Consider the following 16,606-nt stretch of genomic DNA (forward strand, 5'->3'; position numbering starts at 1 on the left):
CAAGGAACTAGAAAAAGAAGAATAAATAAAGCCCATGTTAGTAGATGGAACGAAATAACAAAGACCAGAGCAGAAATAAATGAAAGAGACTGAAAAGACAATAGAAAAGATCAATGAAACCAAGAGCTGGTTCTTTGAAGAGATAAACAATATTGGTAACCCTTTGGCTACACCCACCAAGAAAAAAAAGGGATTCAAATAAATACAATCAGAAATGAAAGGGGAGAGGCACCTGGGTGGCTCAGCTGGTTAAGCGTCCAACTCTTGGCTTTGGCTCAGGTCATGATCTCAGGGTCATGAGATCAAGCCCTGCATCCGGCTCCATGTTCAGCATGGAGTCTGCTTGAGATTCTCCCCCCTCCTTCTCCGCTCACTCTCTCTCTCTCTCAAATAAAATACATAAAATCTTTTAAAAAAATGAAAGGAAATGTTACAACTAACACCACAGAAATACAAATGAGCACAAGAGACTACTATGAACAATTACATACTAATAAACTGAACAACCTAAAAGAAATCAATACATTTTTAGAAACATACAACCCTCCAAAGCTGACTCTTGAAGAAACAGAAAATCTGAACATACCTATTACTAGTAAAGAGATTGAATCAGTAATCAAAAACCTCCCAAAAAACAAAAGTCCAGAATCAGATGACTTCACTGGTAAATTCTACTAAACATTCAAAGTCTTCTTTGAATTATTTTCAAAGTCTTCTAAAAAAAAAAAGAAGGAGGGGTAACATTTCCAAATTGTTTTTACAAGTTCAATAATACCTTGACACCAAAACCGGACAAGTACACCACAAGAAAATTATAGGTCAATGTCCCTGAAGAATATAGATGCAAAAACCTCAACAACGTATTAGAAAACTCCATTCAAAAATACATTAAAAGGGGGCGCCTGGGTGGCTCAGTTGGTTGGGCAACTGCCTTCAGCTCAGGTCATGATCCTGGAGTTGCGAGATCGAGTCCTGCATCAGGCTCCCTGCTCAGCAGGGAGTCTGCTTCTCCCTCTGACCCACCCCCTCTCACATGCTCTCTCTCTCTCATGCTCTAATAAATAAATAAAATCTTTAAAAAAATTAAAAAAAAAATACATTAAAAGGATCACATACCATGATCAAGTGGGATTTATTCCAGGGATAAAAGGATAAACATCTACAAATCAATCAATTTGATATACCACATTAACAAAATGAAAGATAAAAATCATGTGATCATCTCATAGATGCAGAAAAAGCATTTGACAAAAATCAACAACCATTTATGATAAAAATTCTACACAAAGTGGGTATAGAGGGAATATACCTCAACATAATAAAGGCCACATATGACAAGCTCAGCAAACATCATATTCAATGGTGAAAAACTAAAAGCTTTTCCTCTAAGATCAGGAACAAGACAAAGATGCCCATTTTTGTCACTTTTATTCAACATAGTTATTGGAAGTCCTAGCCACAGCAATTAGGGAAGAAAAAAAAGGGCATCCAAATCAGAAAGGAAGAAGTAAAACTGTCACTATTTGCAGAAGACATATTATATACAGAGAACCCTAAAGATGCACCAAAAAAACTATTAGAATAAACTAATTCAGTAAAGTTGCAGGATACAAAATCAATACACAGAAATCGGTTGCATTTCTATATACTTATTACAAGCTATCAGAGATATTAAGAAAACAATCCCATGGTTCGTCTCCCCTACTATCTTCTTCTTTTTTTTAACATATCATGTATTATTTGTTTCAGAGGTACAAGTCTGTGATTCATCAGTCTTACACAATTCACAGTGCTCACCATAGCACATAACCTCCCCAATGTCTATCACCCAGCCACCCCATCCCTCCCACCCCCCCACCACTCTAGCAACCCTCAGTTTGTTTCCTGAGATTAAGAATTCCTCGTATCAGTGAGATCATATGATACATGTCTTTCTCTGACTGACTTATTTCGCTCCAGTTCATCCATGTCATTGCATAATAAAAAAAAAAAAAAAGAAGAAGAAGAAAACAATCCCATTTTATCCTCTCCAAACCCCGTACTTCTTGGATTTTTAAAGGAAGCTTCATCACATAGGCATCATCAATCATTTAACTTCATTTTCAGCCCTTTTCCCATCTCAACAGAATGGGGAATGGAGCTGAAAATTCCAAGCTCTAATTATGGCTTGTCCTTTCTTGTGACCAGCCCCCACCCAAGAGCCATCCAGGAACATACCCAGCATCACCTCACTAGAACAAAAGATACTCCTGTCACCCAGGAGATTACAAGGGTTTCATGAACCCTATTCTGGGAACCAGAGGGCAGAGCCAATATGTATTTTCCATTATCTCACAAGACCATTAGTCCAACTGTCAGCTCTAGGACCCTACCCACCTCAGCTACAATCCATGCCAGTAAAATGGATGCTCAGTATCCACTTAACCTCCCTGAAGTTAGGACTAGTCTCCAAGAGAAATGCAGAAAACCCAAATCCCTCCCAGACTGTGGCTCCTCCCACATTTTCCCCTTCCAAATCTCCCACAGTCATCATGTACAATAGAACTAGAAGGGAGTCTGGGAAATGTAGTCTTTTGCTTTATAGCCTTGAGGATGTGATAAGGCAGGCTTGGGGGTTGGGGAAGAAATAAATGTGAGGGTGCCCATCAGCTATATCCATCATAGAGTTGTTTGAATTCTCTTGCCCACCTCTCAGGACAGTGAGGAGTACAGGCATACCTCATTTTATTGTGCTTCACTTTACTGCCCTTCACAGACACAGTGTTGTTTTTGTTTTGTTTTGTTTTTACAAATTAAAGATCTGTGGCAACCCTGAGTCTACAATCGCCATTTTTCCAACAGGATTTGCTCACTTTTTGTCTCTGTGTCACATTTTGGTAATTCTCATAATATTTCCAACTTTCTCATTATTGCTATATTGGTTATGGTGATCTGTGATCAGTGATTACATCTTATTGAAAGCTCAGATGATGGGTTAGCATTTTTCAGCAATAAAGTATTTTTTAATTAAGGTATGTACATTGGGGTTTTTTTGACATGATGCTATTGCATACTTAATAGACCACAGTATAGTATAAACATAACATTTATATGCGCTGGAAAACAAAAAAATTCACTTGACTAGCTTTATTGCAATATTCACTTATTGCAGTGGTCTTTAATCAAACAAACCTGCAGTATCTCTGAGGTATGCCTGTCGTGGAAAAGCAGGCAAAAACAGCACAAGTAATAGGTCTGCATGTTCCAAAAACAAAGTGGTCCTAACACGCCTTTATGATCCAATGTATTTTGGGTTTCTGAAGTTCACTGGTATGCATGGGCTATATCTGCGACACTAGTCAGGGGAGGAAGATCAACTAAAAGGTTTTTTGGGGTTTTTTTTTTAAGATTTTATTTAATTATTTATTTGACAGAGAGAGAGAGAGAGAAAGAAAGAGAGAGAGCACAAGCAGGGAAGCAGCAGACAGAGGGAGAGGGAGAAGCAGGCTCTCCGATAAGCAGGGAGCCCAACACAGGGCTCAATCCCAGGACCCCAGGATCATGACCTGAGCCGAAGGCAGACGCTTAACCAACTGAGCCACCCAGGTGCCCCCAACTAAAAGTTTTTTAATCACTGGGAAGAATACCGCAGAACGAAATACTTGTTTCATCAGTTTTCAAAAAGTGGCTAATTCATTACATATTTGAGAGGAAAAAAGACAGTCAAGTTCCTCCCTAATAAATTTAAAACTGTACTAGAAGAAAAATATTAAGCCAACAACAATAAATTCGAGTAGTAAAGCCCCCACCTAAGCAAAATACTAAAGGCAAAAATCATTTAGAAAAAGGCTGAAGATCTGACTACAAAGAATTTTTAAACACCACTGAAATACACACACACACACACACACACACACACTCACATACCTCAAAATCAAAAGACAAACGAGAAAACATATTCCCAATACATGTGGCAAATATTTAATATCAATGCAAGAAAGAACAAAGCAAAAGACAGTTAAAAAATGGGCAAGGAGCATAAATACACAAGGAACAAAAAGAAGACAAATATCCAAGTGTCCATCAATACCAGGAAACAAACATTAGATAACAAAAGAATATTTTTTCTTTCATTTATTTTTTTAATTAACATATAATGTATTATTTGTTTCAGGGGTACAGGTCTTTGATTCATCAGTCTTACACAATTCACAGGGCTCACCATAACTTCTCAAATCAGAAAATATCAGTATTGGTGAGAATGTGGAGAAATGAGCAAAAATTTCACAAACTCTTTGGCCTAGAAATGCTGCCTTGGAAGAATTAATTTATGAATGTAATAAATATTTGGTTACAAGGACATTTATTAGTATTATTTATAACCACAAAAAAAGTAAGAACCTAAATACCCACATATTTGCCTGGCGTCCCTAGCTGCGTATTTTAAAATAGAGCATTGCCGGGGTGGCTCAGTCGTTAAGCGTCTGCCTTCGGCTCAGGTCATGATCCCAGGGTCCTAGGATCAAGCCCCGCATCGGGCTCCCTGCTCCGCGGGAAGCCTGCTTCTCCCTCTCCCACTCCCCCTGCTTGTGTTCCCTCTCTCGTTGTGTCTCTGTCAAATAAATAAATAAAATCTTTTTAAAAAAATAAAATAGAGCATTGCGGGAGAATTAACCAATGGGAAATTATCAAAGAACTGCCCGTGCACGGCAAACGAAGACAGCTGAAACAAGTAGACGAGTTCTGATAGTTTTACAGGAGCAACTCATGAAATCCCCAGGCTGGGCCTCCAAACCAACCGGAACAGAAACTTTAAACACACATTCTTGGGGCGCCAGGACGTCCTCTCCATCTTCAGAAAGAAAGGTCTTACCTTCGGCACAGCGGACTCACCAAGTTCCTCCGCCCTGGGACCAATGTGCCGGGCGGCGCACGGGCCCCGCTTCCCCTCCCGGTATCTCATTCATTCCGCGCCCGCCCACCCCGCGCTGCGCAGGCAGGGGCAACGGCCGCCCGGCCCCAGGCCCGGGTCCTGTGTCCGGCCCCACCGCAGGGGCGGGAAGGAAAAGCCCTGGAGCCCGCAAGTAAAAAAAACAAAAAACAAACAAAAACCCACAGGACGGCCCACCCGCGGCGCCGAAGGCCCGTTCCTGGCGCGGGGTCCCCCCGCCCGCCAGGGGCGAGTCCCAACGAGTTGGCAGGCCCGGGAGGAAGCTGGGCCGGGGCCACTGACCTGTCAGGCCCCACTGCCTTAGGTCCTGCTCCTGCACCCGTGCCCGCGCCGCCTCGCCTCGGCTCCGGGTCTGAAGGGCACGTAGGAAGCCAGGCATGTGGCCCCTACACGTCGCAGGACCCGCGCTCTCCATGCTGCCCAGAGACGCTCCGCCCCGCGGCGCCCGCGCGCTTCCTTCCCGACGCGCCCCGGACGGCCCCAGCGCGCAGCCGCCGCCAGGGGCCGCGTCCTGCGCGGAGTTCTGGGCGCAAGCGGCGCTCGGAGTTAGCTGTTAGGCTCTCATTTTTCACTCTTTCCGGTTGTGCTCTGTCTGCTCTCGGCTCGTCCGGAGGTCAGACTATGCTCACCATTCATTATTAGCAATATTGAGTATGCGCCAGGTACATACATACTCTGCTGGGCTCTGGGGTTATGGAATTCAGTAAGACATGGTCCCTGTCCTCCAGCGATTCCCAGCAAGAATGTAAAGCATGGTGTGCTCCGTTCCGTTTGCACCAGTTTGGGCCCTGAAATCCTCTTACTTAATCCCTGTTGGCCGTTGACCAAAGTTAGGAACTTCTGAATGGTAGGAAATAAAATCATGAAAATTGTCATTACCACAATGGATTTCTCAAGTGAATTATGGGGAACAAATTGAAGCAATGTGTTAGATTAGGGATCACCATGTCAACATCAGCTTTAAGTGGATTTATGATGTAGTAATTTATAATTAGTAGTGTACCACTGATATAAAATTATAATAACCAAATAACTGCAGGTAACGATGCAGTTAGAGGTGCTGCCCTGAGGGTTTTACAAGTATTTATTTTCTCATTTAACCCTTCCAGTAACCCTATAAATAGGTACTAGAATTGTCCCCACATTAGATGAGGAAAATTAGAACAGGAACCATATTATTCTCTGGGTAATGTCATCAGAATACTAGTCCCATTAGGTTAACCTTGAAGCTTCTATCTTCAGTAAACTCAGATTAAAGTTGCACGCCCCTCCCCCCAGTCTCAGCTACCCTTAAAATAAGAGGGAGAAATTAGTTCTGAGCTACAAGAGAGATGTCTTCGGGTTGATTTATTCATAAAAACCCAAAGCACTGTTTTGAGCACCTACCACGTGTCAAGCACTCTTGGCACTGAAGATGGAGGCCACTAGTATCATTTGCAAAACATGTAAGTAAAATATACTCATATTAGACATATTTTAAATTAAGTGTATATTTTAAAAGGAAAAGACAGGCAGTAAGCAAATAAAAATTGGGTAGTTATCAATGTTAAGGTGAAAGAGAAACAGTCACATAATGGGGCTAACTGATTTCCTACTTGATGTTTTTTCAAAACCATAAATGAGATTTGTATCCTTTCCTGGCTTCTCTGCAGGGCTTCTAACCCCTTGTGGTTGCTCGTGAGTGATTTTTGCATCCTGATCTCTGTGTTTGACTTTTTTCCTCCCCTCCAGGTTTGTAGGTAGACTTATTCACTAAAGCAGCAATATCAACCACCTGCCACTCAAACAAAAGAGCCTTTATTATTTTTAACATAAAGTACATTTGTTTTAGCATAATAGCAGCAAGAGTGTCCTAGCTTTAAGCTAGAATTTCTCTTGGTAGATTGAGTCTGACATCGAAAATACAGCTAGGAAAGGTAGCTGAGAAACTCCAAAGTCAGCTACTAGTAAGATAATACCTATAAAAGTTTTACTCTAGATGGTGTATGAAAGGAGTCTATGGAAGGGGGTAGAGTGGAAGTAGGGTGACCAGTTAGGAGACCATTGCAAGAGTCTGGGCAAGAGATAATAGTTGTTGGGCCAGCATGGTGGCAGTGGAATGGTGAGTACTGGTCAGATACTAGATATACTGAAAAGGTAGAGTCTATAAGGTACACGGATTGAGCATCTGAGAAAAGTCCAGGAATAAAGGATGATTTCAGGGATTTGGCCTGAGCAAATAGTAGAGTGGAGTTTCCACTTATCGAGGGGTAAGACTAAGAATGAGGAGGTTTGAAGAACATCCAGAATTCACTTTTAATGTCAACTATACTTCAGTTTATAAAAGGTGATCCAGTGATTGTTTCTGTTGTTTAAGTGAAATAAGAAGCAAGGTCATCAGATGAGCTTGAGGAAGGGGAAGGGGATTTTGGAGGTTTTAGGAGGGAAATGTGTGAAATCGTTGTCTGGGATTTGGGATAGTGAATTGACTAGAGAAATATGGTAGCATTGCCAAGCAGCAGCAAGGTTTATGGTCATGAGACCAGCCAGCATCGTGTGTGTTGAGTGCAGGTAGGGAATAATTAGAGAATTGGAGTTTACCGGGGTTGGACTTTTGCCAGATGAGAGCAATACAGAATGATTATACTGGCCATATCCCCGGTGTCCAGAACAGGGGTGAACAAGGCAGAAAAAGTCTCCGCACATATGAAGCTTAGATTCTAGTGATGGAGAAAGACAAAACGGTGGGGAGGGTACAAATAAGTTAACAGGTAGTATTGGTGGTAACAAGACAGTAAAAGAAGGTAATGAGATGTAAAAGAGGGTAATGAGATTAAGAATAGGGCTGGGAAGCAGCTCTGCATAGGGTGGATTGAAGAGCGTGTCATCAAGAAGATGACATTTGAGCTATGATCTGAATGATGAGCCCGCTGTGTGAAGTCAGGAAGAAGATTGTTCAAGACAGACACCACAGGGCAAAGGCACTGAGGCAAGGTTAGCAAAGGAATAATAGATTCTTGAGATTGGTGAGGGTACACTGGCGGGGACTTGGTCATTGATTGGATAGAGGGCTGAGGAAGAAAGAAATATTGATATTGACTCCAGGGGCTTCTGCCTTGGATAACTAGGTGGATGTTGATGCCAGCACTGAGATAGTGAATACAGGAGACAACAGCTGGTTTGAGGAAGGGAAAATAAGGATTTCACTTTAAGGATTTGTTGAATCTGTACCTAGAACAGTGCCTGGCACATATATGCACTCAATAAATAGTATTGTTGAATGTTTGAATGAGGTGCCTGTAGAATGATTCTAAAGTCCAGGAGCCATGATTGTTATAAACCTGAAGCACAGAGAAGACATTTCCCAGATGGGCAAACTTAGTCAACACTGTTTTCTAGGAAGTCCGTGCTAACTGCCAGAATAAAATCTAACCCCAATTCCTTTATAATTCATTGCTTAGGTTATGTAATCATGGTTTCATATTAATTTGTCTTAGTCCTCTACAGAGAAGGTAAATCCTCTGGCAATAGCAACTCAGTAAGATTAATGGTAACCAGATCACGCTAGTGATGGGTCTTAGCATCTGCCCACCCTATGAAAACAAGCGTGATCATGCACGGGTTAACAAATTGTTTGTTTGCCATTACGTCCCTGTCAGGTAACAGTAGGATCCCGGCTGGCAGCATCCAGTAAATCAGTTATCGAGCCTGATAAAAGCTGTGACCATGGATGAAAATTTGTACATGGACTTAGACCTTTGGGCTCAGGTTAGGCCTAGGTCAGGGCCCTCAAATGGAAAGATCATTCTACGGGGATTAAAGAAGAGTTTTCTTTCTCTCAAGAAAGGGGAAAATTTCATTTTCACTCTTGATATTATTATACATCTTTTGCATCAAATAACATAATAAATTTAAAACCTAGAAATTCAGAGGAAATGTACTATAGAGAGTGAATATTTGAGTATATCAACAAAGTGAATCTGGTCTACAGGACTCTTGCTGAGTCAGTTTAGAAAGTTGCCACTACTCTTTAATACCAAAGGTGAGGGCATAATACTGGAATAATATCAAATAAATCTCTGAGGACAAAATACAAAGATTGTAAACTGGCCACAAGTCAAAATTTGCCCACAGGTCTTTTGGATTACAGGGCTGTGTTTTCTCCTTTTTATTTGAATAACTTTTTACTGTCATATCTTGCCATTAAATTAACCACATGCAGTTTCACACTCTTCTCTTTCATCTAAAAGTGTATTGTTGTGTAATCCACACAGCTAATCACAGAAGGCTTTTGAGTTTGCCAACTCTGGAATTTAACTTTTGTGACATATTCCTGCAAAAGGAAAAGGACATCTCCATAATAACCACGAAGCAAAATGTTTCTCATGACTCAGCCTACATTAAAATAAAATTCTACACAAAATCTTTCAGATAGGCCAGCATAACCTTGATACCAAAACCTATCAAGGACATTACAAAAAAAAAAAAAATTAGAGCAATATCCCTTTAATGGAAAAAAATTCCAAGTGGAATTTTAACAAATCAAATACAATGTTACATAAGAACTATACATATCATGGTTATGTGAGTTTATTCTAGAAAGACATAGTTTGCTTAACATTAAAAAAAATCATTCAAGGGGCACATGGGTGGCTCAGCTGGTTAAGCGTCTGCCTTTGGCTCGGATCATGATCCCAGGGTCCTGGGATCAAGCCCCACGTTGGGCTCCCTGCTCAGCAGGGAGTCTGCTTCTCGCTCTCTCCCTCTCCCTCTGCCCTTCCCCCACCCCCCCCGCTCGTTCTCTCTCTCAAATAAAATCTTTAAAGAAATAAAATTAAAATAAAAAAGTATTCAATATAATTTCAACAATGGGATCATCTTAATAGATACAGAAAAAGTATTTTATAAAATTCAACCCCCATTCATAATAAAAATTCTTAGCTACCTAAGAATAGAGAGAAACTTCCTCAATTTGATAAGATTATTTTCCTAAAACATACAAATCACATCACACTTAATGATAAAATAGTGAATATTTCTCCCTAACAAGACAAGTTTGTCTATTATCACTGCTTCTATTCAATACTGTATTAGAGGTCCTAACCAACGCAATAAGGAGAGAAAAAAAATTAAAAATAAAAAATTGGAAAGAAAAGGTAACATGTTATTCATAAATGACATGATTGTATACATAGACTATCCAAGGAATCTACAAACTACTGGAAGTAATAAGTGAATTTAGCAAAGCCATGTGCTACAAGTCAATACACAAATATCAGTTGTATTTCTTCATACTTGCAACAAATAAATGGAAGATGAAAATGTAAAAACAACACCATTTACAATAGGATTTTAAAAATAAAATACACAGGACTAAATAAAATGTGCAAGATTCCACACTGAAAATTATGAAACAACACAGAGAGAAATCAAAGAAGACCTATTAAAAGACAAAAATAGTCTATTTTACAGATTAGAAGATTCAATTGTTAGGATGTCTGTTCTCCCCAAGTTGGTCTATACATTCAATGTAATCCTAATCAAAATCCCAGGAGACTTCTTTGATAGAAATTGATAGGCTAATTTTAAAATTTATATGGAATTGAAAAAATCAGAATAGTCAAAATCATCTCTAAAATAAGCACAAAGATGGAAGATATGTATATAACCAGTTTTCAAATTTTAGATTAAAGTAATTAATACAATATGGTATAAGTGTAAGGATAAACAAATAGGTCGGTGAAACAGAAGAGAGTCCAGATATAGGTTCACACATATATGACCAATGACAAAGACACCAACACAATTCAAGGGGAAAGAAAGGTCCTAGAATAAATGCTGCTGGAAGACCATAACATCCAGATAGGAAAAAAAAAAAAGTCACCCCTGTTATGATGATGGGCAAAATGTTCAACTGGAAGGTCCTAGGCTGCTGTGGCCCTTGGGGAAGAGTGCTCCGTCCGTGTACTCGGTCTCTCTGATTTGGAACTCTTCACTTTGTATATAGTCCTCTGGTCTATTTCATGAAACCTTTCCTTAGACCTATTTTCTAAATGTATATTGAGGAAAAATAAAGCTATTAATTTTTCTTAAAAAAATTCACCTTGACTTTTACACTTATACCATTCATATTAATTTAAAATGGATCATAGATCTAAATTTAAAATCTAAAATTATAAATCTTCTAGCTGGAAACACAGGAAGCTGTATGAGGTTGGGATGTGCAAAGATTTCTTAAATAGGAGCAAAAAGTACTAATCATAAAAGAAAAACTGTTAAATAGATTTCATCAAAATTTAAAACTTCTCATCAAAAGACACAATTAAGAAAGTGAAAAGTCATGTCCCAGTCCAGTGCTAATCAAGCAGCTTTCCTTGGCAGTTCTTCAAATAAGATCTAAGCTAAGCTCTTTCTATCTTTTATAGCTGCCATCTTAAAAGAAGTGGCCTCCAAAGGACAATATTGAATGAATGTAAAATGCAAAATGCAGACTTAACAGAAAGAATTAGGACATGAGAGAACATCTGAGTAGAGATGGGTGAGTAGAGGTGACGCTATACTGTTCAAAAGCTCCTCCTGGGTTAGACCTTTGCAGAAACTCCTCTGTACAATTACATATGTATGCACATGCACACACAAACACACACACACTCCTCCAAAAGCCTCATATATATTACCTTGGAATTACTCACTGTTATCTATTGTATCTGTCATTTGTGCTACTGCTCTTTCCTAATAGCATGAGTGAATAATTGTGTTGAACCTGTCCATTAGTTTGCATATATTGTTACAGCCCAGTGAAGAAATTGACTCACTTGCAAATGGCAGTTAGACTAAATGAGAAAATTTGAGTCAAGGTTTAAAACATTTTACAAGTGATTTAAAAACAACACAAAATGGGCGCGTGGGTGGCTCAGTTGGTTAACTGACTGCCTTGGCTCCAGGCATGATCCTGGTGGAGCCCCACATCAGGCTCCTTCTGCTCAGCGGGGAGCCTGCTTCTCCCTCTCCCTCTGCCTGCCGCTCCCCCTGCTTGTGCTCTCTCTCTCTTTCTGTCAAATAAGTAAATAAAATCTTAAAAAAAAAAACCGCACAAAACATAGTTGCCAAATTTAAAAGTGATTAATTGTAAAACACAAAGTAGAGAATTAAAATAAAATTACATTTTACAATATTAAGTTTTAAAAGTAATTCTTGCATTGTTCTGAAATTGTGAAATTGATTCAGTAAGGGAGAGATTAATATTCAATTTATAAAAGTATTCACCTGTTTTCTTGTATCTAGGCATCTCTAGTGCATTCAAAATTATCCAATTTACGAATAACTCATTTATAAGTTAAACTGCCTGGTTTGCATCCCTGCCTTTCCACTTACTGGGAAGATGGGGGTGATGATAGTACTTGCCTCACTGGGTTGCTGAGAGATTACATGGGTTCATTCCCATCCAGTGTTTTGAACGGTACAAGGTGAGCCCTTGAGAAATGATCATTACTGGCCCATGAAGGATACTTTGAAAACCCAGGACTGACATTCCTGACATCAAACCATCTTGAGCCAAGTTGACTAAGGAAGTAAGTAGAAGGTAAACAAATAGACGGGCATCAGCCACTGCTTAGTTCTCCAAAAACCCCTCACATATGTCAAAACAGACTGGTGGGTTGGATGGGCCCTGATTCTAACTCAGTGTGTGATATCCTACATCCATTACACTGGCCTCTTCTGCATGATTTTAAATTTGAAAAAATTAAGTTCTATTTTAAAAGTGGATATTTTATGTTTTTAATTACTGATGTAACTGTGTGAGAGAAAGCACTTAAAAAAAAAGATTTATTTGAGAGAGAGAAAGAGAGCGAGACAGCGCGCGGGGAGGGGCAGAGGGAGAGGGAGAGAAGCCGGCTTAGGACTCCCTCTCCCGGCCCTGAGATCCTCACCCCAGCCGAAATGGAAAGCCCACATTAACCAGCTGAGCCCCCCAGGTGCCCTGAGAAAACACTTTTTTTTTTTTTTAAGGATTTTATTTATTTATTTGAGAGAAAGAGAGCATGCACAGGGGCAGAGGGAGAAGCGACTGCCCTGCTGAGCCAAGAGCCCGATGCGGGGCTTGATCCCAGGACCCTGAAATCCTGACCTGAGCCGAAGGCAGATGCTTAACGACCGAGCCACCCAGGTAAGAGCTCCTGCAAGTAGGAAACGTGATCCATTTCTCACTGAACCGCAGCGGCCCGTTTAGTGCACAGGTATTTTAAGTAAATTTCTACTAGCAACCTGGAACCAAAGAACCGATCTGTGAGGTGGGAGTGGGGTGGGAAGGGGGGATGAGGCTCCGGGATCTGTTTTAACACATCCTGAAAGGTAGGTGTTTTCCACCGAAGCTTTTAGAGCAAGACTTGCTTTGAGGTTTGCTAGTTTCCCCTTCACCAGGCGGAGTTTGTCACTTTAAGGCAGATACCAGGAAGTTCAAAGTGGATGTGGAGAGGGGAGGGATGGAAACACAGGGTTGCTGTGTCTCTAAAGATGGTGGTTGAGCCTCCGGGCAACTGCAATCGAGGTCGTCGGATTTTTTTCGGCTCAAAACAGGTTTGGCCCACGTAATATTTTCGCTGGAGGAGGGAGTGGGTGCCGCTGAGCTGCAGGGCTTTGGCTGGAAGGAGGTGGAGAGGAATAGTTACTCCCCATTGGCTGTTGCTGTTTGCACTTTGTCGGTTTATATTTCTTACACAACAGCCAAAAGTGCAGCGCAGCCTCTGGATGGCAGCTGAAGGATCGGCCAGGTGCTACAGGAAAGGCAGTGAGATAGGCTGCCACAGCAGGGCTCTCAGCTTCGGGTCTTGCGGTCGCAGGGCTCCCATATCCCTTTCCTAGCAATTCCCTGTGCCCAAGGGGGACAGCAGAATCTGGCTTCTCCTAAAGCACCTGTTGTCACAGCATTTATTTGGAGGATGCCATGGCCAAGATCTTTCTTCCCTGAAATGTGTTAACTGAAGTGTGCTTTCTGTCTTTTGTCTTTTTGTTTGCTTGTTTGTTTGTTTTGGACAGGTTACATTGATCTAGCCTGGTAAAGATATCGGGAGACCATGACCAAGAAAAGAATTGCAGTGATTGGGGGAGGTGTGAGTGGGCTCTCCTCTATCAAGTGCTGCCTGGAAGAAGGCCTGGAGCCAGTCTGCTTTGAAAGGACAGATGACATTGGAGGGCTCTGGAGGTTCCAGGTAAGTCTCCTGGTTCTTCAGTACTTGGAACCCTCACTGGAACTAGACGCCCAGCAGAGTGTTAGTTTGCAACGTCAGGAGCATCCCAGGTGTAATCTGAAACTGGTCCCCTTCATGGAGGGCAGAGAGAGACCCAAGAAAGAGGCAGGCCACTCCAGGGTGGCAGGTGGCAAGTTTAAATAAGCAAGGGAACTTACATATGAGGCATGTCCTGGGCAGCAGCAAGACAAGTACATCTCCACACCTGCCATATGTTAACTGGATTCCGTCAGTACCATGCACGTGGTCTCAACACCACATCACTAGTAAGGCCAGCAGAATGTACATTCCAAGAAGTCTCTGAGGGTCCAGCTCCTGGGTCAACGTGTGGTCACAGCCTCTTGACGACTTCCCCCCAATATGCCACCTCTCCTGACCAGCTTTTACAATGTCACACAGCCCCCTCTTCTATGGTGTCCCCTGAGCAGTCAGCAAGGGGGTTCGCTATCATGGAGGTGGCCCATTTGGTTTTGTCTGTCTGCATGGGAGGCAGATACCACGGTAAAAGTGTAGGCACATGCAAAAGAAAACACAGATTAAGGTAATGATTTCCAAAACAATTTTTTTTTTTCCCACCAAGGACCCCAGGCTCCCAACCACTGATTGATTAAGTTCCCTAGCTGGGGGTTGGATCACTCACGGTATTCACTTATGTTCTCATGTGATTTAGTAAAGGTGATACATTAGCAGACTCATCAGGTATGAACACACAGCATTCTGTTTGGATAATGGCACAGGTGCCTCCTTCTGAGGCAAAAATAATGTCCAAAGCCATTCTGTTTTGGAGGACAACTCTTCTCACTAGAGCTATTTCAGTATTCAGTAAGGACAAGGTTTGTTGGTTATCATTTAATGCTTGCTGGGTGAATTTCATAAGGGCTTCTAAATGTACTATAACATCCACTGGGCCAATGGAGGAAATAAAGACAGCAGCTATAATCCATGTCAGTGAAAAACACAGCGTGTCCATCTAGCCTTGAGGTGAGTGAAATTGACAAGTATTGTTTCCATGGGTGAGGTGAGTTCTCCCCTATGCCAGGGAAAACTCAGGGTGCCAGTGGTCCAACCACCCAGGTGGGAACCATGGCCAAAATTTTGTTCCACACAACCACTAGACCCCTTTTCGGGCTACCCAATAAATACCTGGGTGGTGCGACCAGTTAGTACCAAACTAGTCACTCTCCTTTAATATGACAGAGTGACTGACCACACAGTTCCAGTGACATCCCTCCTATATTCCCAGTACAGTTGTGTTGGTTCTGTTTCAAATGACTTTTCTCTCTTCCCAACACAGGGGTGCCTGGGTGTTCAAATGTCCATAAACCCATCCCAAATCTGGCTCAACGGTGGTATTTCTAGGACCCTTCCAGTGAGCAGCTTAATGGGCTGCCTGTGTAGTCTGATAGACAGAAAAAGAAGACCCATGCCCAGTGTTATTGATAGTAATGCACAGCTTTAGGGCCTTTCAGTGTCTTTCTTGGAGGGGTGATTCTCACCATGACAATCCTGAGGAGCTAGAGAGGGGCAGCTTCCCCCATAGCCATCAGTTGGATTGATTTCTTTGTTGGACATAGGGGTGGGCCCACCGTAGAAAGGAATTTCTGTCAGGTGCCCATCCTGTAACTGGACACCAAAGGAGCAGCAGAGTCTAAGGTCAAACAGATATTTAGTAGGAACTTGCATGGGGAGATGTTCCTCTGTTACAAGAATGACAAGGCCTGATCTTTAGACGTTAGGGTGGTTGCAGTTTTAGGAATTTGACCAGGTCACGTACACCATCCAGGTTGGCCTGGTGAGGCAGCGCTGTCAGGTGTGAGATGGACTAGGGGTGGGATGTGCCAGACCAGGACTCCATCCTCTCCCCCTCTTTCGATGGTACATATTCCTCTGCAGGTATAGTATGTTTCAACAAGTCTAGCTTGTAGCAGGACAATGGGATCCCAGTGCGAAGTAACTCACCCGTCCCAGCAGAACTTGCCATCGCAAATTCCAGTAGATAATGCCTTTCTCAGGGTTTGGTGTTCTCAACAGCACAACATGCTCATCTTGGTGAGAGTTGGGGCAATGGCTGGGTTCTGCAACTTCCACACCTTTACAGTATTGAGGGCCTTAGCGGGGGTCCCCAGTCTGGCATATGGGGTAATTAGGACTTATTGGTTGATCATGCAAATGTGTTAAAGTCTGGGACAGTACTTTCGTCTACTTGGCCAAAATGGTTTTACCTGTTAGTAATTTCATCTCTCCTTTAATATTCCATTTTTCCTTTCTACCAACCCTGCTGCTTGGGGGTTCTAGGGGAGCTGGAGCCTCCACTCACTATCATGACTTTTGCCCAGTCTTGAACATCATGACCTTTGAAATGGGACCACCCCATCATGTCTACTGATGAGGGTATCCATACATGGTACTCAGCTTCTATAATCCCCTAATGGTGGCAGCCTGGTTTGCA

General features: G+C 41.8%; 2 protein-coding genes across 4 annotated transcripts in view; one reads left to right on the forward strand and one right to left on the reverse strand.

Annotated features, from left to right (window-relative positions):
* The window catches only part of CHD1L (chromodomain helicase DNA binding protein 1 like), a 164,878-nt gene that overhangs the window by 76,631 nt on the left and 71,641 nt on the right, over nucleotides 1-16,606 (reverse strand). Inside the window, exon 1 of one of the 3 annotated variants that reach the window (XM_032420120.1) lies at nucleotides 5,213-5,358. The exons of 1 other annotated variant lie outside the window; for it this stretch is intronic. In XM_032420120.1, the coding sequence (XP_032276011.1) occupies nucleotides 5,213-5,345 (133 nt within the window). In that variant the 5' untranslated portion in view covers nucleotides 5,346-5,358. Of the gene's footprint in view, nucleotides 1-4,852; nucleotides 4,929-5,212; nucleotides 5,359-16,606 lie in introns of those variants that run through there. One more of the 3 variants, XM_032420137.1, reaches the window with a different exon arrangement.
* The window catches only part of FMO5 (flavin containing dimethylaniline monoxygenase 5), a 29,713-nt gene continuing 26,498 nt past the window's right edge, over nucleotides 13,392-16,606 (forward strand). Inside the window, exons 1-2 of the mRNA XM_032420153.1 lie at nucleotides 13,392-13,486; nucleotides 13,946-14,118. Coding sequence (XP_032276044.1) covers nucleotides 13,984-14,118 — 135 coding nt within the window. The 5' untranslated portion in view covers nucleotides 13,392-13,486; nucleotides 13,946-13,983. The remainder of the gene's footprint in view (nucleotides 13,487-13,945; nucleotides 14,119-16,606) is intronic.

Source organism: Phoca vitulina, unplaced genomic scaffold (assembly GCF_004348235.1).
Source record: "Phoca vitulina isolate PV1807 unplaced genomic scaffold, GSC_HSeal_1.0 scaffold2, whole genome shotgun sequence".
NCBI classification, from domain to species: Eukaryota; Metazoa; Chordata; class Mammalia; order Carnivora; family Phocidae; genus Phoca; species Phoca vitulina.